General features: G+C 42.8%; 1 protein-coding gene and 1 long non-coding RNA gene across 4 annotated transcripts in view; one reads left to right on the forward strand and one right to left on the reverse strand.

Moving 5' to 3' along the window:
- Positions 1-9,491: 9,491 nt before the first annotated feature.
- The window catches only part of pdgfc (platelet derived growth factor c), a 48,046-nt gene continuing 32,164 nt past the window's right edge, over positions 9,492-25,373 (reverse strand). For 2 of the 3 annotated variants that reach the window (XM_056439592.1, XM_056439594.1), the window contains exons 3-6: positions 21,063-21,243; positions 11,835-12,042; positions 11,447-11,667; positions 9,492-10,621 (exon numbers count right to left, since the gene is read on the reverse strand). In XM_056439592.1, coding sequence (XP_056295567.1) covers positions 10,508-10,621; positions 11,447-11,667; positions 11,835-12,042; positions 21,063-21,243 — 724 coding nt within the window. In that variant the 3' untranslated portion in view covers positions 9,492-10,507. The remainder of the gene's footprint in view (positions 10,622-11,446; positions 11,668-11,834; positions 12,043-21,062; positions 21,244-25,373) is intronic. The other variant, XM_056439593.1, reaches the window with a different exon arrangement.
- LOC130209767 (uncharacterized) lies at positions 23,308-24,844 on the forward strand. Its single transcript, XR_008834697.1, has 2 exons — positions 23,308-23,624; positions 24,388-24,844. It is a non-coding gene; the product is annotated as an uncharacterized LOC130209767 (long non-coding RNA).

The raw sequence follows: 25,373 nt of genomic DNA on the forward strand, positions 1-25,373 counted from the left end.
CGCCCATCAAAGTGCATGTTGCCCACCATTATGTTTCAGAAATGGAGGTATGTTCAAACATGGTTCTTTCTTCCTTAAAAGGAGACTGGCCGGTCTATGTTTATAAGGTTATGTCATGGGGAGAGTTTATTTTAGCTTCACTCAGTACTTCATTTGAAATGCTTGTCCACATTGTGAACAGAGAGGAAACACAGAGAGACTAAGTTATTCACAGCTCTCCCTCTTTTGGTGCGTCTCGTTAAATATAACGCGATTTTTAAGGGCCACCTTTTTTTCATGTTCTAGATCGTGCAGTGTGCTCGACTGATTCAAGTGAAGACAAACATTTGCTTTAGATTAGTGCTGCGCTGATGCTATCGGCACTGATGTTGGGTGTTCACCGGTACCTCGTATACTTGTGAGCGATGTTCTGTTGAGATTTTCCAGAAGCTGAATGACTGGAAAGTGCAGGAAAGAGGACGCCCCGCGTCATCAGCCAAACGCAGGTTTTCCTAAATCTGTACACCTTTTCTACCGGACGGAGCGTAAACTGACCCCCCTTCCGTTGTGGTTTTTTTCTCCACGTGACCACATCAGTCGGGTAGATTTTTAAGAACCGGCCTGGCCATGAATGGGACCTTTAGAGGACTGCTGACTGGGACCTCTGTTGCGTGCCTCACATGTGGTCTGTGACCCTCATTTCAAACAGTGTCGAAAAATGAAAACAGGATGCGTAAACCATTTGACTCGGCTCATTTATGGGTGTGACTAAAAGTGAGGCAATGGGGCAAGTCCAGGCGTGTAGAAAAGAAAACAATTTCGGCGATGGCCAGAGTCTCCGGGGGCCTTTACGCACTCGATCCGTGATCTAACGCTCGGCTCCTGGAACGCAAAGTAAAACTTTAAACTCAAAACCTTTTACGAAATATATGATGTTTCTTTTGCAATAGAATGAATGTCGATGCCAGTTTCTCAAAGCCCAAGGTTATGTCTTTAAGTGTCTTGTTTTGTCAGTCCAAAACCAAAAGATATTCAGTTTACTTGGATATAAAATAAAGAGAAGCAGGAAATCTCCACATTTGGAACACGTTACACAGAATTCTCCGCTATGTGATGGATTGCCTCTACGATTGGTCGATATGTCAAGATGGTTGCAGATAAATCGTGCAACTAATCAATTACGCGACTAATTGCTGCCTCTCTTTGGCATAATGAATGAATAGCTTTTAAAAAAAGAAAACAATGTTGATCCCTCCCCTACCCAAACAACAGAAACAAAGGATTCTTCAGTTAATATTTCATATTAAAATAGAAATGTTACTTTTCTTATGAGAAACTGCAATAAGAAACAGCACGTTATCTTTTTTCAAACAACTTTTATGCCAAACTTCGAGGCAATTTATCACTTTCAAGAACTTTGTAGATAACCGTGAAGATTAGTTCTACCAAAGCTTTCTTACATTTTTATGGAAATATTAAGAGTTCACCCATGTAATGTGGCTAAATATACTCTTACACATCTCTGGAACAACAGAACCTGGAAAAGTCTTGTTTACATATGGTACCATGTCACCCTTTCACCCTCGGAAGGCAACACGGAGTGTCATTAGAGACCATCAATCTCTGTCTCGCGTGCGACAGAGGGTCCTTGTGTTTAGCTAATACTCCGATGTAAAAGCTAACACGGAGAAGCATTCAGCCCTCATGTCCCGACTAGCTGAGTAATGGAGGCAGTCGCTGCGGCCACCTTCAAAGAACGTGACTACATGAAACTAATGGTTTTATTTTTTGGGAGCTAACGCGAGAAAGGAAACTTGTTGGATTGGATAACAAATCGTACCTATTTTTTGTGTTACTGGGATGGAAAAGAGGGATATCTAAATATGAGCAACCACAGACTTAATGTATCATGCTTGTCAACAGGGTACATTTTTTGCCAAGTGAAACCTCGGTACTCATGGCTGAATTACACAAAGTGAGATTTGTGCAGTGATGCAGAAGTTCTGACTGAAGTGCAAGAATGAAAACATGTTGAAAATTATTTGCCTTAAAAAAAAGAAAATACATTTTACAGTTTCCATAATGGGATGATTCCGTTGTGGTGTGAACTAAAGCAGAGAACTATTACAAATAACGTAATGATAAGTCACAACTGTAGCCTACCTCATTACATGTAGAAAAACAAGTTATGTAAATGTCACAATACCAGTAAAACCATGTTCTCAGTACCATAGAGAAAGTCTAATTGTACACAATAAGAACTGCCTATTGCCTCTATCAATATGGAAGGTTTATTCGAATGACTAATCTACAGTAAATCTGCATTTCAGGAATCACAATATTTCAGTTTGTAACTATGAATATTAATGCCAATATATTAACTGTAATACAACAACAACCAACATTATTACTTGAAATATTAAAAAGCTAATTTCAGCCATTTAGGAGGGATTATGGATCACTTTAGATATATGGAAAGAGTTAAACATTCTAAATGTAAGGAGACTCACTCTAAAACAAGTCTAATTGATGTGTTTTATAAAGTTAAATAAAGAGTCTTCAATGTCCTTTACTTCAATGGAGATTACTAAATTCCATGACTGATGTTTATATAATAGTACACGTCTCCTTTACCAGTGTCAGGGATAATTCACTCTGATATCTGTCAGTGTCCCAGTGTTGTTGGGATCCAGGTCCCCTGGCATTCACAGGGAGCTTCAAGTGGGTGATTGCCCACAGGCCCCTGGAGACCCCCCCCCCCCGCTCACATCATGTGACTTCTACCACCTCAGGCCATGTGGCATGTGTTTCCTATGTGTCAAAAACATATCAGCCCACTGCCATGACCGCGAAGAACTCTTATCTGATGAGTTACGTTCGCTTTTGCAAATTCAGGCTGATGAAAAATATTTTAACATTCAACAAAATTAGTACAACTGTATTGCTAAATCTTTAAATATAAGGCTATCTGTACAGACATCTTTTCCACAGAAGATTTGACTTAATAGGAAAACCAATAATCAATACCCCTAATGCGCATAATGTGGACGCCAAAATGAAGTTATTAATTACCCCTGTGCTTTATCTGCCATGACATCTAACAATGTGTGCTGCGCGTAGTTAGTTCTGACAATGTCACCTTGGTTACCACGTGTCAGTGATTATTACACCCAAATCATTCGGCTTCAAAGCCTGCTGAGGACACAACGATTTATGAACGCCATAATCTGTGTTCATCCTAATACATTCGGCTTTAATGCTTAGGTTTGGGTCTGAAGCATCTTTAGTTTTAGTTAAAAAAAACACCATATTTCTTTAATTCCGTGGAATTTGTTTTCGTGTTTTTTTTCTTTCTTTCCCTGCCCTTCAGAATATTAAAAAAGCATGCCGAAGACAACACAAATAAATTAACTGTATTCCCCTTCGTTTGAATGAATCATCAGAGACCCACAAAGTGTTCCTGCAGGGTTAGAGAAACACACTGCCAATTAACTGGATGAAACTGAAGACCGTGACTTTTGACCTTGCTTTCTATTAAAGAGGCATTTCCCCCTTTTTGGCCGTCGGCGGGGTCGCACGTCTGTGAGTAATAGCGTCCGCTGCGAGAAGCTTGTCAGAGCTCATCAGTCCCAGTTCCCTCGGCGAGTCGGAGATATGCTATGTCGTTAAAGCAGCTCACACACACTATCACTGGCCCAGATGTGCTGGAGGATGAAGTCTCAGTCTGACGGCCTTTGCGGAGCGACTTTAGTCAGGGGAGATGACAACATGCCAGAGTCAATCGAATGTACAACGAATGACATTGCTTTTATAAATTGTTGTTGGTTGCAATTGTAATCTAAATGTTGAACTTTCCAGTAGTTTCAATACACACAGGCGTAGTGCCCTTCTTTGCCTGTGGTCTCTCCGTTTGGATCAAATTGTCGTATATACAGTATACAGTTGCGTACACGTGATTTATTGCAGGATGTTGGATGTGCATTACGGAGTTCAGAGTGAAAAACCTTTCATCTCGGTGCGGTAACACGGGGCGGTTGAACGTTAAGACGTAATGAGGAGACGAAAGCTGCAACGAGAGACATCTGTCAAATGAGTCGACCTACAGTATATTTAACATGGAGCTCTCATCTGCCATGCAGCGTAAATAATTTCCTGACCCATGATTTATAGTCCATTAAAGTCAAGCGCCTTACATTACCAGGCAACAACAGCCGGTTCCCCCAAAACCGCTACTGCGGCACCCGATAATTATCAAAACATAACATGCACTCCTCAATTTGGCCTTTCCCTCCATGTGATGTGAACCAATTAGAGATGCCGGGGTTGTCATCTGGATGGGGCTGTTATATTTCCCCCCTTCAGTCAGTGCTCCGAGACCCGGCGCGGTTCCGAACAACCTCAAGTTACGATCGATTCTCAGACTGCATGTCGAAATTTGGAGTCAGTTGCCAGTTTCAGGAGATGGGCGGTTGCAAATGTGAAGGCTTTGTAAAAGCTGTCGTGAATCTTCCAAGATGTATCTCTTCTAGATACAACAATAGGACTTTTCTGGATTACGTTTTAGGCATGGATGCAGCCCAATTGCCAGGAAAAATGTGGGCATTGGAAATTTCTGTAAACCACGGCTGTCTTGAACGTAGACATTGTTGCGTTCGGTCAAAGGAAGTGACGTGGGACAGCGAATTATTAAAAATTACGAGAAATTAAAGTTCCGTGCTGGAATAACGACGAGAACACGCAAGAAAGTTCACGAAGAGGGCCGGATGTGTCAAATAAACACAAGACTTTCACCCAGGAGAACGCTGTTCGTGTTAACTTGTGAAACCAAGAGTAAAAGTAGACTTTACGATCGTTTTCTCCGCAATGCTGCGTTGCGTAATGCTGCGTTCCACAACGTAGTCAGGCTTGTTACTTAACGTTACGTAAGAAGTTGCACCAAGCGATGGTTGTTGTGTTTTCCTCAAACTATGCACTCACAAGGTGTAACTCCTGGTTGTATTGGTCGCTTCAGGGAAAACACTTGGAGAATCGAGACAAAGACTTACACATGTCACGATATCCCTTCAATTGTTCGAGGAATGTGATTTGAAATGTCAGATTTCATTAAAGATGTATTTAGTTTCATATATTTGGAGATTTTGGAGCATATTTATGATGTGATGGGACATGACAGAGATGAGTGGAAACTGCAATACCATTAAGGTTTGGTGGTTGAGATTTGATACAGGCCCAGAAGATGTTTAAACTCTTATGAATACAGAAATATGACAGATGGAGTTTATTCTCCATATTCTGCAAAACAAGCAGAACAAAAGCAAGTGAGCAAACTACTACTAGCTACCTGAAGGCCCAACCAGTGGTGTGCCTACTATAACTGTAGCAGAGGTGAGGCGCTGCTTCAATAAGATCAACCCTCGCAAGGCACCTGGCCCGGATGGCATATCAGGTAGGGCCCTCAGGGGTTGCGCTGACCAGCTAGCGGGGGTCTTCAGCGACATCTTCAACCTCTCCCTCAGCCTGTCTGTACTCCCCACATGCTTCAAACGGACCACCATCGTCCCTGTGCCCAAGATCACCAAGGTCACCTGCTTGAATGACTACCGCCCGGTAGCACTGACCTCTGTGATCATGAAGTGCTTTGAGCGGCTGGTCAAATCATTCATCTGCTCCTTGCTGCCTCCCACCCTGGACCCGATGCAGTTTGCATACCGGTCCAACCGGTCTACAGACGATGCCATAGCCCTGACCACGCACACCGACCTCACCCACCTGGACAAAGGGAATACATATGTGAGAATGCTGTTCATTGACTACAGTTCAGCATTCAATACCATCATCCTCCAGACTCGTCTCGAAGCTCGTGGACCTGGGACTAAGCACCTCCCTATGCAAATGGGTCTTCGACTTCCTGACGGGGAGGCCACAGGTGGTGAGAATCGGTGACCGCACCTCATCTACAATAATCACCAACACAGGCACCCCCCAGGGCTGTGTGCTCAGCCCCCTCCTGTTCTCCTTGTTCACACATGACTGTGTAGCTACGCACAGCTCCAACCTCATTGTCAAGGTTGCTGATGACACAACCATTGTGGGCCTCATCACTGGCAATGATGAGTCAGCCTACAGAGAGGAGGTTGCTACCCTGACTACATGGTGTCAGGATAATAGCCTCTCTCAACATCAGCAAGACAAAGGAGATGATTGTGGACTTTAGGAGACGGCAGGTGGAGGAGCACGCACCCCTGCATATCAACGGTTCTGCAGTGGAAATGGTCAGCTGCTTCAGGTTCCTCGGGGTCAACATCAGCAACGACCTCACCTGGTCTGCTCACACAGACAAGGTGGTCAAAGCGGCCCGGAAGCGCCTCTTCTTCCTGAGGAGACTGAAGAAGTTTGGCATGGATTCAGTCATCCTCACCAATTTCTACAGATGCACAATAGAAAGCATCCTGACCATCACAGTGTGGTATGGGAGCTGCACAGCCAAGGACCGCAAGGCCCTACGTCGTGTGGTCAGGACTGCGGAGTTCATCATCGGTAGGGAGCTCCCAGCCCTGCAGGACACATACCACACGATGCCTCAGGAAGACTGGCAGGATCCTAAAGGACTGCCATCATCCAGCCTTCAGCCTGTTCACCCCGCTGCCTTCTGGAAGGCGGTACCGTAGCATCCGGTCTCGCACACAGAGACTTGAGAACAGTTTCTTCCCGAGAGCCATCAGGCTGCTCAATGGACACTGACACACGATCGACACTGTTGCACTCGACACTTTACACTCGTCACTTTACATACACTGTCACTTTCAGCCTTGTACTTACACTTACACTTTCTATTGCACTACCTGCTTTCACTTCCTGCTACTCCCATTTGTCTGTAGTCTAGTTATTATGTGTATTATATGTATATATGTTAGTATTATGTTCAGAGTTCTTGTACAGTGTGTATGTCATGTTATGTTATGTTATATTATGTTAGGCTATGGTAGTTGTTGTGTGGTGCCTTGTCCTAAGAATTTCAGTGCCCAGTCTGACCCTGTGTCATTCTGTGTATCTGACAATAAAAGACTTGACTTGACTTGACTTGAATCTGTTGGGGATGGTCCTCTTCTGTCTGTTTGAAAGCTCCCTATCTGAAATATCTGACTACTTTTACAACATCAACATTATATTGTCTGAAATATACTGTAGTAAAACCAATAAATGTATATTCTGTGGTTTCCAAACTGAGATCTTTTGGATAGAAGCAAAGCAACATCCACTTAAGAGTCTAGAACTCTAGTCGAACCTTCACAAAACACTTACAAATGCAGTGTATGACTGTTCCTTGAACATACACACACACACACACACACACACAGTTTAAATTATATTTTCATGTCTGTAAGGAACAAGCACAAAGGAAACATTTTTTTTAAACGATGACGCCAACCCTGAACACCTTCCATTGAGAAAATAAATATCAGGGACAACTCCTCCACCAATGAAGCACTGTGTTGAGTTGTAATCTATTATGCTCTATAGAATCTCTAAAGGTGTTCAAGGCTCCATCTTTTCAGCTCGTTGGATATGCAGAGGAAAGGTCAGACCCGTAATGTGTTGGAGGTAAGCCTTGTGATTGGAGTCTTCGTAGGAGGAGGCGTTGAGTGTTGTCGAGATGAGTCATGCGTCGTAAGTTACCGTCCTTGCGCCTCGAGTCGAACTCCAAAAGCACCGAGTACTGGCAACATAGACAAGTTTGAGTTTCTGTTCTTTTCTTTGTCACTTCAGCCCACAAGTTAACCAACACTTCTGTGTCGGGTGAAGTTAAGAGTTTATTTTTCCTCAAGAGACCAAATTAATTTAAATTGAAGTCTCTTCTGTTAAGTAAAGACACTTAAATTGCACCATGATGCCGCGGTTTAGCACAGAGGAGCCAACGAGCAGAGGGTGGGATAGAGGCTCACACACACACACACACACACACGCACACACACACACACACACACACACACACTCAGTCAAGCACACTGTGAACCAGACAAACTGCCCATGCTGTGTCACATCTTGTGCCAAAGCAGTGGGGTTTTCCTCTGAAAAGAAACACTGCACCAACGGAGGAAGTCAGTCTGTTTAATATTACAAAAACCACACTGGGAACTGGGAGCCGGCGGGTTCATGCAGTAGCATCTGGCGTCACCGCAAATGCCTGCCAGGGCGCACATTAGATCAGAATAATTGGCCAGGACGGCAGCGTGAGATGGACAAATGAGAGCCTCCTCCTGGGCGACCTGATGGCCGACGGGGACGGCGAACAACGGGCGGTCAGCGACTGATAAGGAGCTTGTGAACGAGCGTATGGAAGTTTTAATGGAGAAGTGCTGCCTTCAGGTTGTTTAAGTTAATGCTTTTAATATGAGGCAATCATAGCAAGTGGAGTCATTCTTTCAGAATATATCTCTATCTTTCACACACAAACTGAGCAGGGTTACTCAGTCGTGCACAAAGCCGGTATAACTTTGTCTCAACCTCTTCACACTGAAAAAAAGACTTTGGAAATCTAAAAGGTTTCCCGATTCTCTGATAAACACTTCCTGGTGGTTGCTTTTTATTACTCAGCTTATTAGCTGAACGCTTATGTTGATCTCCGTATCTATATGGAAATTCGGAGTCGAGTGGTTCGAAATTGGCATTGATTATCGAGGTATGGGTTACTTTGACGTATATGCTCACCCTAGTTGAGCACTTGGATTCACTCACTTGACCTTTTGTTGAGATCACAGTTTAAAACCGAAGCATTGAAGAGGCCTATCGCCATCGGAACAAACCCGGATAATTAATTAAGTGGGATACGCTAACTTGGAAACATCATATATTTTGTATACATTTCTATGCAGATGATACCATGAAAAATAAATCACCAGGTTGCACACCGCCCATCAATATGCAGCTTCACGCAGTCATGAGTCATGTTGCATGTTGTGCTGCTGCATGGAGATGACCCGTACACCTTCTACCTAACACTATTATTAAATGTTAAACCTCCTGTCTTTTCCTCTCCCTGCATTCTTTGCACAGAAACTTGTTTGGGAACAATACACTATGTGTTACTGGGGAAGGTAATAATATTATAGTAAAGCAAAACAGCTGATAATGCCTAAAGTGTAGTCGAGGAAGCATAAACACCGCTCTGCAGTCATTTTGTCATGTCATGTGGATTTTTTTTGTACCTGTCAACTCCATTTTCTTAAAGATTTTTTTTTTTACCTTGTGATATTTCTGTGTTTTTATGTTGGAATAAAATTCAAGGCATACATGCTTATTACTGCTGTTTTGCTGAGAGATGTACTTTTCAACTTGGTGGCTATAAGATACAGTTTTGTTTCTTAAACACAACCATTATTTCTGTCATTGGTGTCTTCAAACACATATCCTGTATCGGGTGTTTTTTGCTTTTGGACTTTTTGGAAAATACAACCATTTGGGAATAGTTTGTTTTGGAATCGCCGATATCGACACACTTACCGTACCTCCAATTAAAAATGGAAGCATTTATTTTTGATGTTCAGTACAATGATACACACAAACAGTTATTGCAAAATGTAGAGATAAATAACTTTGGCATACAGAAAAATTGTTGACACAATGGCAATGTAAAATAGCTAAAAAAAAGAAAACTGGAGGCTAATACTACTGTACAGTGACACAAACACACACGACATGTTGGACCTACATTTCCCTTTCATTACACAAATAAATATCGAAGATGAACAATCTCAAATACGTAGCGAGAACTGCTTGACGCTCGGCATTCCTGAAGCGAGCGGATTTGAGACAGAATTAAGAGTTGTCATGAACGCCACCCGAACTGATTCCACATGTGCAACTTTGATCTTCTCTTTGAGAATCTTTGGTAGAAAAGGCATGATAGTACAGAAGGACAACGTAGATGAAATATTTACACGTAATACGGTTTCATTAGCGAGACATTTCAGCGTGGCCGTGGCTGCAGATTAAATCTGTAAGGAAACAACGAGGGGAGAAAAAAAAATGCTGATGGAAAAAATAGCACCTTTCTTTGCCTTGGTGGTAATAATAGAGGAACAGAGGGAGTAAATCAGCTGGAGCCAGCTCTCGACATACAAAAAAGAGAAAAGTACTTGAATAAAGAGGCTCCCATTTTCCATGACACTATCAGCCCTCACTGGCTTAAAGAAGAGAAAATACCTATATGTTCTGATCTGTGAGCTGAAGAAAAACACATAGGTAATAGTCCAGATCTGCTTCAGTGCATCTTTTTGATGTCTCTCTAAAATGCACTCGGGGCACGATATTGCTATTCCACAGCAGTCAGATCCATTCCGAAGATGTATTCGATTCCAGTCTGTTCTGCTTCATCCAATTAGCGTACGGACAACAGGCTAAAGGGACAGTCTAGTTCGCTCCGCAAGTGGATGAGATACACAACGCCGCGACGGCGGGCAGGCGTTCACTTCTAACATCCCGTGTGGTTCCAGTGGCAGTTTTTTTTTTTTTTTACGCTGGTCTCAGGTCAGTCCAAGTCATCTTTGCACACACAGGCGCACTCCTCGTGGTGCTCCAAGGGCACGTCGACCATGGACTTCTGCAAGCCTCTGACGCCGATTCGGTGTTTCAACAGCAGCACCTGTCGAAGGGAAGGAGGCTTCAGTTAACAGCTGGACTTCCGTCAAACAGTTCCCAGAGAGCAGAGGTTCTTAAATAGGGGGAACGTGTACCCCTGGGGGTACATGAAGGCACTCCAGGGGGTACGTGAGATTTTTCTAAATATATTTAACATAAGTATCCATTAAAAAAATCCTAAAAAATAGTAGTTATTTAATAAATATTCAATTAAATATAAATGTAAGTTCATGAACTTAATTTGAATTTATCAATTTAAAAACTCTTTAAGAATAGTAGTTATTTAATAAGTATTCAATTAAATGAAACTGTAAGTTCATGAACTTAATTTGAATTCATCCATTTAAAAATTCTTTAAAAATAGTAGTTATTTTATAAATATTAAATTAAATGAAATTGTAAGTCCATGAACTTAATTTGAATTCATCCATTTAAAAGTTCTTTTGAAATAGTAGTTATTTAATAAATATTCAATTAAATATATATATATATATATATACACACATAAAATATGCAACCATAGGATATTTGCTGCTGGTTAATTTTTACATTACATGTTGTTTAGCTGAGGATTTTATCCAAAGTGTCTTACATAGAACATTCACACACCGTAGACACAGCTACAGGAAGCAATTCAGGGTAAAGTGTCTTGCTCAAGGACGCATTGACTAGGCCGAGGATTGAACCGCCAACCCCATGATTGAAAGACGGACCTGCTAACCACTGACCCCCAATATTTCATCATTTAAACATGTTTGATTGTCAAATCATCCAAAGACTGTACAGGTTACGCGCTCCTCGTACTTCACGACCACAGCGCTGTGTTTACCTCGTGGTATTTCTTCGCCACCCTGGCGGGAACACACTGGCAGTCGTAGCAGCGGTGAGAGCAGCAGGCACAGTTTCCCCCACAGCGCTTCACCAGGAGGCAGCTTGGCCAGAAAATGGCGTCTGTCCTCTTCAGCTCCTCACGCAAGGACACAGAGAAGTTACGTGGAGTGCAGCTGTACAGTCGAACTTCCTCCCTCAACAGATTGAGATCAAGTCCTCCTCAAAGACACACACACACACACACAGAGAAGTCATGATCAGCATCACTTCAATCAATGGCTCTTTTAATACAGCATGCTTTAAGAAGAAATAGAAAAAAACTCTCATATTGTTTTGTCAACTTTAGTATTTTCCTTTTTCAATGTACAAGTTACAAAGCGTCCTACCTCTGGCCTTCTTATTAAGGATAAAGGATTTTCCCAGGACATGCCATGTCGGCTTGTACAACTCGTCCATATCCAGCTGCCATCGCTCCGGCTCCAGGTACTTCATGACCTCCTCCACGGTGCCCAGCCCGGCCACCGCCTCCGACAAGTCCTCAATGCCCTGCTGGGACATTGGGAGCACTGCGGGGACTTCTGGTTCTGAGACACTCTGCGGGAAAACAGATGAGATGGAGAGAGAGACGGAAAAGAAGAAAAAAGGGTATATTATTCAGTAAATACAGTATTTATCTGTAATCAGAATCAGCTTTATTGGCCATGTATGTGTGCACGTAGATGGAATTTGACTCCGGTTACACAAACATACATGTAATACACAAATAACAAGATACATATCAAAAGACATTAAAGACAGAGTAGCAACAGGTATGGACAATACAAAAAAAAACAATGACAATGAATTGGGGATCTTAGTGCAGAAAGGTAATAGTGCAAGTATTGCAGATGGAAGTGACTGTATATAAATATATATAAATATATATATATACAGGACTGTCTCAGAAAATTAGAATATTGTGATAAAGTTCTTTATTTTCTGTAATGCAATTAAAAAATATTAAATATTAAAAGAATGAAAGGCTTGCAATATTTCAGTTGATTTGTAATGAATCCAGAATGCATGACATTTTTGTTTTTTTAATTGCATTACAGAAAATAAAGAACTTTATCACAATATTCTAATTTTCTGAGATAGTCCTGTATATTCATCACATTTATATGCTTCATTTCTTTTGATTGACCCGTACTTGGGGTTCAAGCCTCTTGAATCGTGCCAGAGAAACATAATGCGCGTGTCCCATATTGTAGCTTCCACACCCAAAACCCGCCTCATTACACCGACTCCCTCCGGATACTTCCACAGAGACACTTTCCGAATACTTAGACAGGAAAATAACACAGAAGGAACTAATTTGTCAGCAGTGACGTGATTTTTTTTTCTGGTATTGTCCTGTAACTAAAGCAGGGACTCCACTCCTAATCTCGGGGTTGAGAAGAAATTTGCAACTGAACTTCACCAAGAGACACATGACAACTGTATCTAAACCGTTCAGCGCATTAAAGTCGAGACGCAAATGTCGACCGATGGCATTATTCTTTTACATTGTCAAACGCGATCACCTCTCTGTCACCTCCTCTGCCCACTTTGCATAACAACATTTGTCTTTTTCAGCTCCCCGTAGGCGGCAGTATTATTCATTTCAAGCTCGCGGCCCTCAAGGCTACAGCGTGCAGTCGCGAGAGAAGATTGATACCCGGGGTGGCGGTGTCCCCGCGAGAGAAGAGGATAATCTGTGGAACCGTTCAGTCCTGTGACGCTACGTTTGTCCAACACGTCAGCTCGTTGGTCTCTCTAATCTTTTGTGACTGACAGGTAGAAGGCAACATTGTGACACTTACAACAACAACAAAACAACAAAAAACAAAAAAGGAAGCCTGTGAAAACATCGGCTGCCGGCAGCTGGGTCTTTAAGCTTGAAGCAGAAATGTTTGAAAAGAAAAGAAATGATCCAGGAATCTGTAGCTTCGCTTTGATGAGACTTATAGAGCTGAATTAGGAAGCAATTCAGTGAGAAATGTCGGCTGGAGGAGGAAAGGACATTGACACTGACATTGCAAAGATTTGTGGTTTGATTCTTATTTACTATATTCATGGTGCTGTAAAACCACCCGGACAAAAGCGTTATCCATCAAGAGGATTGTATAATTGTATTACTGTATTTATATATCAACCACCAGTAGAGCCAACATAGATATTTAAAAGAATATATAGTCCTTTTTTTCAACTGGAGTAGACCATTGGTACCTTTTCTACGAACTAACAACTCTTTTATTCAATTAATAAAAATAACATTACAGAACTGTAATAGAACTGCAGGACGTTTGTTTAAAAGGAACCATTTGGGGGAATTTTGAGAAGTTGAATTCCGGTGGATATTGCATTAGAAATTATCTCTAATAGAACTCTCTCCCTGCAATATGCACGTTTAAAAAAAAATCTTCACACTCATACTCAATAGGCTTTCTTTTTCGGAAAAATCTGTGTTTTCTTCCGTATTTTCTTCCGTGTTTCTATGCTGATGCTTGGCCGTTGTTTAATTCTGTTGGCGTATTTTAATTGCGTAATTTCATAATGCAGTACGAGAACGTTCAGCAGCGAGGGAGGAGTCTGTGACGACAGCTCCAGGTCTTCACCGTGACCTTATCCTGTGGGTTTATATCTTAAATAACAATAATAACAACATAATAATAATGTATTCTTATTCATAGAAACTAATGCAATGCTGAGATTTAGGCCAACTGTATATTATTTGTTTACCCAACCCCTTAAAATCTAAAAAGCCTCATGACCCCTCTGTGAAGCTTTCGTGACCCCTTGGTGGGGTCATGACCCGCAGGTTTAGAACCAATGGACAAAAAATTAATTAGCTAAACATACTAGCAAGTGTATTGACAGTTTTACACTGAATACAATGCGTACAACAGTAAAAACCCAGAAGATTTATGAAAAAGGGAAGTCTGTGCAATACACTCAGGCTTGAAGTCTGTTCGGCGTAGATTTTCAAAATAAGATGCCAGTGGTTTGACATGGCTGCACCGCAGGCTTAGAAAACACAGCTGATGCACAGCTGTGTTTATGCCACAGATTAATCTCATCAATGAGGCGTCCGTCATCACCACGGATCATGTCTTTGGTTTATTTGGCACCTGACACAACCGTGAAAGGAATGCTCGTGGAGAAAAGGCCGGTCATGGACAGTAAAGAAACCCGCCAAACTGGTCCTCTGAGCAGAACGGATGTTTCCAGACAATGGCGGGAAGCTGCGATTGTTATTCGTTGAGCCTTGGCAGTGGCTTTCAGCGTGGACTGGAAACCATTAACAGCTTGTGAATGTCGATGGTGCAACACTCTCCCAATTAGCAGCGCAAGATGATGTGAATTAAGCTTTTTTCACCAAGCAGATGAGAGCTCCTGTTTGAGACGGTCACAAACAAAGTATTAAACAAAAGGACCCCAGACGGCTGTAGCTGGCATTCACAGTGCCAGTGCGTCACGTCTCGAATGTTACGAGGCCATCATCGGAGGAGTAATGGAATAAGTCTAATTAATTAATGGCCCTGGACTTGTAAAGCGCTTTAACACTACATGACATCATTCACCCATTCATACACTGATGGGAGGAGCTAAGATTCTTCCTGTGCATTAGCAGTAGCTAGATAGATAGACAGATAGATAGATACTTTATTAATCCCCAAGGGGAAATTTGTCGTCACAGGAGCAGCACCAATAAACTAAACACACGAGAATAAAATATAAAATATAAAATATAAAAAACAGGGATGAAAGAAAAAGATGTCTACAAGTAAAATATAAAATGCAAAATGAAGTATATATATGTATATAAAATGAAACATATATGTATATATATATACACACACACAAACAAATATAATACAATGACTGTGCAAAGTATACAAAATAGAATATAAAATAAAATATATATGTATATATATACAACATATATGCATACACAATACAATACTAATGACTGCAGTGTAAAATTAAATATAAAAATATTAAATTCATACATTCATACAGCGCACACACGGCTACAGGGGACATTTTAGGGTTAAGTGTTTTTCCCAAGGACACATCGACATGGGCTAGCGACCCACTGAGCCACAGTCGCCCGAATTAATCTATGATTTGACATATTCATGTCAGATATCAGATCTATGATGGATGATTTTGACACAATATATTTTTTGCAATCAACGTAGCGCAAAGCCATAGTGTCATAATTTGAAATGCAGGTCAACTGACCAAACCTCAGTGTTGTAGAGATTATTATCTGGATTTCTACAGGAAAATACACGATTTCGGTGAAGATTTGTAACGATTTAGGACTAAATTCAAATATTTTCTTGTATATTTCTGAACAACACAGATTCGAAATTAGCTACAATTGCAAATATGTGATGCGAGTCGTGGTGCAGAGAGCAGAAAAGGCAGATAGGACCCAAACGCAGACTCAGACGGACTAATGCAAAGAAAAACACTTAAACTAAAACAAATAATAAACAAAACTCCATGCAACAATGAAGACAAAGACCAAGAAGACGAGCTGATTAAAGACAAGGGCAGAACAGAGACTACGTGCACGAGAAAAACAGGGAGCTAACGAGCGACAGGTGACAGCACGGCTAACGAGCGACAGGTGAAAGCACGGCTAACGAGCGACAGGTGACACTCAAAAGGGCGGGAAAACAAACAAGGGCAGGAAATAAAACAAGAGGAGGGGACTTTCAAAATAAAACAGGTATCACTGTAACAAAGGATAGTTAGTTTGTTAGCTTATAACATCTTACAACATAACTAAACATAGATTTAACAAGATTACAATGTACAACTCTCTTGAAATAAGTGTGTGTTTTGAAAAGTGTAAAAGCTTGAAATGTTCTTATCACTGACACATTCTCTAACCACCTGGCCCTCAAGACATAACCTTGTGATTACTTTGTTTCTAGCCCTCTTTAGCCGAGCACTGCGCGACCGCACGCTCTTATTCTGGTGACTAAAATGACAGGTTCAAGCTCACTATGTTGAGATGAAGCTTCTGAAATAGCATCTTGGGAGAGCTCCGGGGAAACAATATCTTCTCCTTCACATGTCGCTGAAAACCACTTCCTTGCACAAGACGGCTTCGAAGTAAGAGCGACGAGGTCAGTTGTGGGTGAATAAAGTGTGTTTTTTTTCTCTCACTGCAATTGAGGTCGGGGTAAAAACAGACCTCACTTCCTCATGCCAGAGCCGACTGCATTGCATGACATTGCCGTCTGCTTTAACGAGGATTTTATTCCTTTATTTATTCGGTCCCATCTCCTTTTTATTCAAGTCTGCGTGTGTAAAACCGTCTTCGGTCGTAAAATAAATAAATAAAGCTGCCACAGCTATCTTCAGTGGGGTTTAATTCCGGATTGGGACCTCACAGAGACAATGGTGTATGTTTTGCTTGCTCCTTCAAGCCACCACTCAACACCCCTCGCGCTCCCTTCAACAGACTCCTTCTCTTCTATGTTTTAACAACCTCTTTGCCTCTGCCTTTTTTTTCCGCTTCCCCACCCCCAAAAAAAATCAAAAAAAAATCTCTTCCTGTGAATTACAGACCGGGTCTTATTTTTTTCTCCCCCCCCCCCCCCTTTCATCCCAACCCCCTCTCCGTCCCCCCATTTCCATTCCATGGAAGTGGTGGGGATGGAATTATTGCTTGTTTAAATATAAGCGTAAAGTGCCGGCCCCTGCGTGGCACGGGGGGGGTCCCAGGAGCAGCGAGTCAACCGCAGAGGAAACAGAGTGCGGCTGTTCTAGCGCGCTATCGTAAAGGAAAGTTCAAAGGGAAGCCATTGAGATCGTGCGGAGGCCAAAACTTCCTCTCCCCCCCCCCCCCCCCACACACACACACACACCCCGCCTCGTGGTTTCCAAACCTTCTCCAGTTGGGATATGAAAGACAAACCCGGTCTTTTACGCTTAGTGACAGACATTTGAGAATAGTTTAATTCTTCTGTCAAATCATGAAGTTTGACTTAAAATTCCAAAACGTCCGCAAGTCGATTTTTTTCCCCTTTCTAATATAAATATTTCTCGAAAAAAATGTATTTTTAAGCTAATGCAGGAAAACCACCTCTCCAATATATCTTGGCTACGGTGCTGGAAGTATGAAAACGTCCAAAACGATATCCGCACACTTAGATCACTGCATGGACACTTTATTTGATCTTTCAGCTCTTTTATCGTATTTCTTCAGCTAAAGCAAACACGGGGGTGTCACGCAAAATCGTGTCTTCTGTCTTTCGGGATGCACGCAATATTTCAAAGTTCTTAGGCAGTTCTTAACCTGATTATTAGACGCCACACTTTTCTTTTATAACTATATAACTAGTCATTAAATCCCACTAAGTAACAATAACACACAAGATAAGCTTCAAAAGGCCAAACATGTATCTGCAGCCTACCATTAGGCCTATTTCTAACATCATTTAACCATCTAAAAAAATATATATATATATATATATATATATGGAGAGCCGCCATTATTTTTAATACAACATTCAGTCTTTTAAATAACATACTTATTACTTAGTCCTCCTCACAGTGGGTTATTGGATGAAACCCTGTTAGATTGAGCAATATCTTTGACAATTTGATACAATGTATTGACAACATTAATAATAATCCCCGGAGATTAACCTGCTTTTCAGTGATTTAGCGATCTGGATCAACTCAACAATCCCTATTGGCTCTACCGCAGGGAGCTAGTCCACACAATGACTGACTTTCCCCTCTTAACGGCTCTGTTTATGTCTGAGAAATACCGCTCTAATACCCAGCTCGACACTCAGTGTGTTTTGGGTTTTAAGGATGAAGAAAGAATGCATTAATGACGTGAACGGAGAAAAAGAGACTAAAAAAACGAAAAGGTTTTTTGGAATCAGACAAAAAGAAGAAAAAAAAGAGTCACAGACAGAATACAAAGTGCCGTAAGTGACCTCGGCTGCCTATTTGTGCTCGTCAGATTTCCCAGGGTGCCGCAGGCCATTAGGGATTAATGAGGAGTAGAACTTATTTACTCGAAGCAAGTGAACAGAACTAAAAACATGACAGTTTAAAGCACGGCTGTGGTCTCTTCGGTTTATCTCCGGGCTTTTGTCAGTGTTAGGCGGCGGGGGCCCGATTCTGTGTGTGTGGTCCCGAGAAGACCGAGAGAGAGAAGTGAGACAGAGGAAGAGGACGAGGAGGACTGGGGAGGGGGCGGATCCAGACAAAGAGGGATACAAGTACACTGGCACACAAGTCTTAACAAATAAAAAATAAAAATAAATTCTTAAAGAAGTTCTGTGAACATTTTTGTAGAGGCGGAACGGTTCTAATCTCACTGATTAAGTTCAAATTCAAAGGATTCAAGTTTTTTTTCTCTTTCTGGTAACATAGTGTCCTCAACCTCCGACCCGCCGCCCACGCGTTCACTTTGCTCAGAGATGTTCACCTTGAAAGAAAAAGATAATAGAACAGATTTTTTTTTTTCCCAACGTGAATTAAGCGTGACGAAGTCTTATTGTCGAACGTCCGCGTCCAGATCGACTCACGCGAATAACCTCTGAGACCACACGCGTCTCGAATATCATCTCGGAGAAACTGGGCCTGGCAAATTTCGTGTCGACCGCAAATGAGATCAGACACGCCGCTCGTTACCGACCGGGTCGGGGCGAAACCAAACAAAATAACCCCCTTCCTCCCATAAAAAAAAAGAAGAAACCAGATAACACAAACATAAAGTTAAGAGTCAGAGACCAGCTGGAACTGTGACTCATCACGGGACTTTTCGAATGTATCTGTGAGAGGGCCCGAAGGACTTTTTAAACACTAAGTAATGTTTTTTTTTTGTGGTTTAAAGAAAAGCTGATGATGATGATGATGATGATGGTTTATTTGTCGTTTGCTAGAGTACAGGTACAAAAGCATCGAAATTGCAAGAAAGGGTCGATGAAAGATTACAGCATAACATGAGGGAAGAAGGCGAGAAAAAAAAGAAGAAAAAAAACCCCGACTATGCCCCGAGAGGGGTACAGTGTGGGAGCCGGAAAAAAACACCTTAGCACATAAGCACATACATCTGATGACAATCTTCACTTCTAGGAAAGGGGTGTCAAACTCATTTTCACCCTGGGCCACATCAGCCTTAAAGGGCCGGTGGTAACTGTAACACTGTATAAACTACTCCCTAGTATTTGATAAATAACTCTCTTTGACAATTTTCCACACAAAAAAAGCACTCCTATCTCATAATTCCTGCTCCCACTCCCACCCCTGAGGGTCAGAGGACCTCTTTGTGAACGTGAAGCCACTTAATTTCTCGATCTCGGCATCGAGAAGCGGTGACATTGAGACGCCTCGTCTGGCTCTAAAGACAAAGTGCAGGTTAACCGGGGTTTAAGGTTTTATACGTCGGGGTGATATGGAACATTACAGTTTGATGATGTCACAGTGGAAACAATACCAGCACCATTAAAATGAGAAAATGACAGAGCGTGAAACCATTTGAAGTTACTTTATTTTCGATTTGTTGTGTGATTTCTATCATTATAGAACACAGGTGTCAAACACAAGGCCCGCGGGCCGAATGCGGCCCACCTCGTCATTTTATGCGGCCCCTGACGGCTTGAAAGACACACGATCGCCTTTATGTCCTGTGCTTTTATTTTGAAGGTTTCAAATTAAATGGATTTGTGTTATAATATTCGAGAAATGTTCTTGCGTACAATATTTATACTCTCGAATAAACAATAATCAAACGCAAAGAGAGTTATTTCATAATATATTCGGGAGTAGTTTATACAGCGCTTCAGGTACACCGGCCCTTTAAGAGGCGGCCATGATGCTGATGTGGCCCACGGTGAAGATGAGTTTGACGCCCCTGTTTTAGAACTAGGGTCCATCAACAAAAAAAACGTAGGGTGTCCGCTCTCTCATTGTAGAGATGATGGACATTTTTGGGGGATATATGTTATGTATAAGCTGCACATCATAACATGATAAACTAGAACGGGCACTCGGTAGAGCGCATACCTTCGCATATCACAAGATTGGGCATTGAATTATGAACATTTTGGCATAAGTTGCATGCCAATTGGATAAAAATTAACCGTGCTATGGTAAAAAGAAGATTTTGACCTTTTCATGACCTTGACCTTTGACCTTTGACCCGATCGATCCCAAAATCTAATCAAATGGTCCCCGGATAGTAACCAATCATCCCACCAAATTTCATGCGATTCAATTTAATACTTTTTGTGTTATGCGAGTAACACGCATAGAAATAAATAAATAAATGAATAAATAAATAAATAAACAAATAAATAAATACACGGCGATCAAAACATAACCTTCCGCATTTTCAATGCAAAGGTAAAAATAAAAAGACAGTGCAGGTGCCAGATGTTCTGAAGGGCTTGAACATAATCCCCCCCCCCCTCCCCCTCACAAGCTTTTAAACCTCATAAGCAGAAATGGATGATTGCAAATCAAACGATGTCATGTGACGAGCACATGATCCTAATTGAGCTCGCAACGGAGACGAGCCGCTCAGTCCGGACCGTCGGCGCTGTACGTACCACAGGGAGGACGGAGTAGCGGATGCAGAAGCCCGGCTCGGAGGGGAAGTACTCATCTGAGATGAAGCGGATCCTGATCTGACTGCCTTTAGAAGTGTGACTAGCTGGTGCCGACTGTGACCCGCACCAGCGACCCAGGACGGTGTTCTCAGTCGGATCCTCTATCTCCACAAAGTCGTACCTGGTAGAGTGAATGAGACATAGTGCAGAAACCGTTAATTTTGGAGTCTCCAAAGTCCAAGTTATGACACAGGCGTTCATCCGACCATTGTTTTTTTGGGTTTGAGCTCTCACACGGCACATTTAAGATCCCTTCACATGCACGTTAGTCGACTTTATTCTCATTCTTTGCTCGTTTTGAAAGCCTGGCGGCACCTTTCGATGCGGGCCGCGGTGCTTCCTCCTCGGCTCTGCCTTGCCCTTCTGAATGTGAGATTTTTTAATATCAATAACGCTGCCAAGGGAAATGAAAAGGTTTAACCTCATAAAAAAAATAAAAAAAGAAGACAAAGAAACAAAAGGGAAAAAAAGCCCACCTGCGAGAGATGACATTTGTTTCTTATTTACTACCAGAATAAAATAAAAAAAAAAATGAATAGAATATTGTCAGTGAGGACACATCTCAGGTTGACAGTGCAGCGTGAGCAGCTGTTCTTTTACTATTTCGCTGTTATGGCTGCTGATGCAGCGTTTTGACAGGTCTATTACAGATAAGCTACGTGTTGTCAATGAAATATAGTTTTAATTAAGCCTTGAGCCGACACCACTGTAGTGTGTGTTGATTGTGGAAGACAGCAGGTGTCTTTACCTGGACTCAGTTGTTTGAAAACTCACTTGTAAATCACCAAATGGTCATGATTGCTGCTGTATATTTTGTGTATATTTTCTTTTTTTGGGACATTAATATGAAAAAGTACAGAAAAAAGATTCAGCAACAATGTCTCTCTACTAACTTGATGAGTATTCAGGGTCATATTTATATTTTCATTGTCGGCAACTCTCACATACTTTGATTCACATTATTTTATCTGAACAAAAAATCACATTTAAAGGAGATTTAACATGATGGGTTTCATCGGGTTTAAATCATTTCAATTTCACACAATAAAATGAGGGCGTCCACTACAATTTAGTCAAACATAAACAAAAGCAGCTTTTTGCTTGTCGCGGGCAGGATGGGGGTCACACTTTGTGACCCTGTGATTATGTGACAGTCTCTCTCTCTCTCTTCACCGGCCACCCTGCCATCCCATAATACCGGTAAACATGAAGCTTCAGAAGCATATGGGCAAACGCTCCGGACGTCCTTTGGTGTGCCAAGGCTAACACGGACCGACCTCGGGCACTTAAGCGACGCGGTTCAGGAGTTCGGCCTTTTTATTATTCCTACCTGCGCGTAACCCGGCGGCCGCGCTGCGTTCAATACCGCCTTGTTTCGCCGAGTCTTCGGCGGTCTGGGATTAATCACTTTGCCGCTTGCGTCAACACGCGCGCGAACGCTCTCATTCAGCGCTGCCAATTCGGATATTTGGGTTTCCGAGGACATCGTTTACGTTGTGCACGGGCTTGACAGATTCAGTTCAAGCTGGTTTCAATAAAACAACACGGAGGGACATGAGAGAAAGTAAAAATGGATTTTTCTGTGATGTTAAATAAACTGAAGGAGAGAGTGTGTGTGTTTATGTGTGTGTGGGGGGGTCGATACATTCATTGACTCCGCTGCCTTTTGGAAAGTCAAAACAGGAAGTTTGTAATCTGCACAAACAAACATCCTGGGTAACGTGAAACTGAAAGTATGATTTTGCACAAAAATAAAACCTGTTGAAGTGTTCAAATGCTCAGAAGAACCGTGAAACATTCTTTTTTTTTTTTTTACGAGCGCTAACCAAACTGGCGTGACGTTTTTTTTGGGTCGGGGGGAAAAGGAATAAAATACGAGTTCATCTTCTCTCGATGGAGGTCGGCGACGAGAGAAGCCTTCCTCTCCGCCCTCAGACGGCTCCAGAGCTTTGACAGATGGCTCATCAATAATGCAGGACGCCCTGATCATTACACACCGCCATGTGTTCACAATCGCCACGTCGAACAGCGGCGTCTCAGATTTATCAAGCGCACACACACACACACACACACACACACACACACACACACACACACACACACACACACACACACACACACACACACACACACACACACACACACACACACACACACACACACACACACACACCGTGAACAGGTTCAGAACCCCGGAGGAGTCTCACAGCGGCCGACGGCAGCGAGGCCTTTCCTGGGCAACGCGGGGGCCGAACTGTGTTCAATATTCACGAAGCTCTCCTCCCACAAAGTCTTTCTCCTCGTGCGTTATTAATAGATGCCGCATCCACCGCGGCCGTGACGCAGATTAGCAACACCAAACACTGTTTTTGTTTTTTTTCCCGTCCTCCTCTAAATGCCTCTCCGAGATCAGTCCTGCCTTGTGAGGCTCTGCTGCTGCCATGCCAACCGGCGGCGGAGACCGACCCCTCTCCCCGATACGCCTCTGCTCCAGTGGATTTGGTAAGAATGCTTTTCAATCGCGCCCCGCGGATCAAAAACAGAATTGCGGACGAGCGTCTCGGCCACGCGGCTTCCATGTCGTCTTCGGGAGTCTCTACCGAAAGCTGAACGCGCCTCCCGCCGTTGTTTGTTCTACCTCCGTCCGCCGTTGCTGCGAAACGCCGGACAGGAGACGGCTCGTCCGGTTTATTTGCGTCACATCGCGCGGCGGATCGATACCACCGCGTGCTTTGCCTTTGCCAACACGGTGGAGTCAAGTCCAGTGAAGGTTTTTTCAACACACATGAAAGATGAAGTGTGTATTCCGATGATGGGCCAGATGCTTGTGCATGAGAGAGTGGGAGAGAGAGAGAGGGAGGGAAAGAGGGAGGGTGGGAGAAAAGACAAGCACATACACTTGTGAATCTACGTCTGTTTCTGCTTGCGATTGCACGGCGCATTCGTCAGTCTGCCAACCGTGCCAAGAGTGTGTGTGTGTGTGTGTGTTTCTCGGGATCCGATCGCAACCTGTCGGGCCTCATTTTGGGGTTGGTGGGGTGGGGGGGAGTGAAACGTGTGAAAGTGGGAGCGGTAGACGTGGCGATGACTTGCCTGACCCTGAAAAAAAAAAATGAAAAAAGGATGTTGTCATTGTCTCCGGCTCGGGAACTTTCAACAGAAAAACACCGACCTCGTCCGTCAACAGGCACAGCAGCGGGCCGAGCAGCTCAGATTACCTGACGGACTGATTTTTTTCTCTGTGTTTTCCTTTTACAAAAAGCAGGATCCAGGAAGTATATCGTCACACAGGAGGCGTGAATCCTGACCGGCTCAAAGCCAGACTCCGGACCGAAATATGAGTCAGAATCACCAACACCTCAGTGATTAATACAAGTGGCTTCGCACTGATTCAGATCCTCTTCTAATTTCCTTATATGGCCGGCTGATCGCTCACAAGATGCATCTCCAGCTGCCGTGTCATTCACCCCGTCATCCATTAGGGGGCTCTCCAGGAGTGACTAGCGAGGCCACCCCTCCCCCCAGCCATTCTCCACCTTCCAGTGATTGGGCTCCTCCATGCTAACCAGTCAGCTGTGATGTATTGGCACTGGGCGTAATGCAGTGAGGGGTAAATCGATGGGTTGAGGCTCGGGATCCCTGTTTTCAATTGAATGGCGACAGAGGCAAACCCAGACAGTCATTGAAAGTGGACTCCTCAATAAAGCAGAGGATGCATTGTATGTGTGTGTGTGTGTATTGCTAGTCCGAAGGTGTGTCGCGTGTGTGCCGTGTCATCGGGACCATGAACCGGGCGAAAAATAAATCACTCCGCTGCTGAGTTTTCAAAAATTCAATAGCTTCCACGACGGACCGAAGGCGATTTCTAAATCTAAATCTTGAAAGATGGCCGCGCGGGGAGGACGCGTCTCAACCCCCGGCCCCCGACGCGGGCGAAGCCGACATTTGACGAGAGACGGCCCGAGGCAGAGGAAACTTTTTGTTCCGGCTACCTTCAGAAAGAGATCTTCCTTCGCATCAAGTGAAATCAATACCTTCTTTCATGTAGACAATGAAAGCTTTTTTTTCTTGGCTTTTTTAACCCTCCCGTTACCTTTAGGGTCAATTTGACCCCATTCAATGTTTAATGTCGGTGTTCTTTGGGGTCAATTTGACCCCAGGCTGTTTTTCACTGTGTCAAACATATAAGAAATATCAACTTTTTTATATATTTAAAGGGCTATTTAGGTAGTCAACAAACAAACATAAAGT

This window comes from Pseudoliparis swirei, chromosome 19 (genome assembly GCF_029220125.1).
Source record: "Pseudoliparis swirei isolate HS2019 ecotype Mariana Trench chromosome 19, NWPU_hadal_v1, whole genome shotgun sequence".
Lineage (NCBI taxonomy): Eukaryota > Metazoa > Chordata > Actinopteri > Perciformes > Liparidae > Pseudoliparis > Pseudoliparis swirei.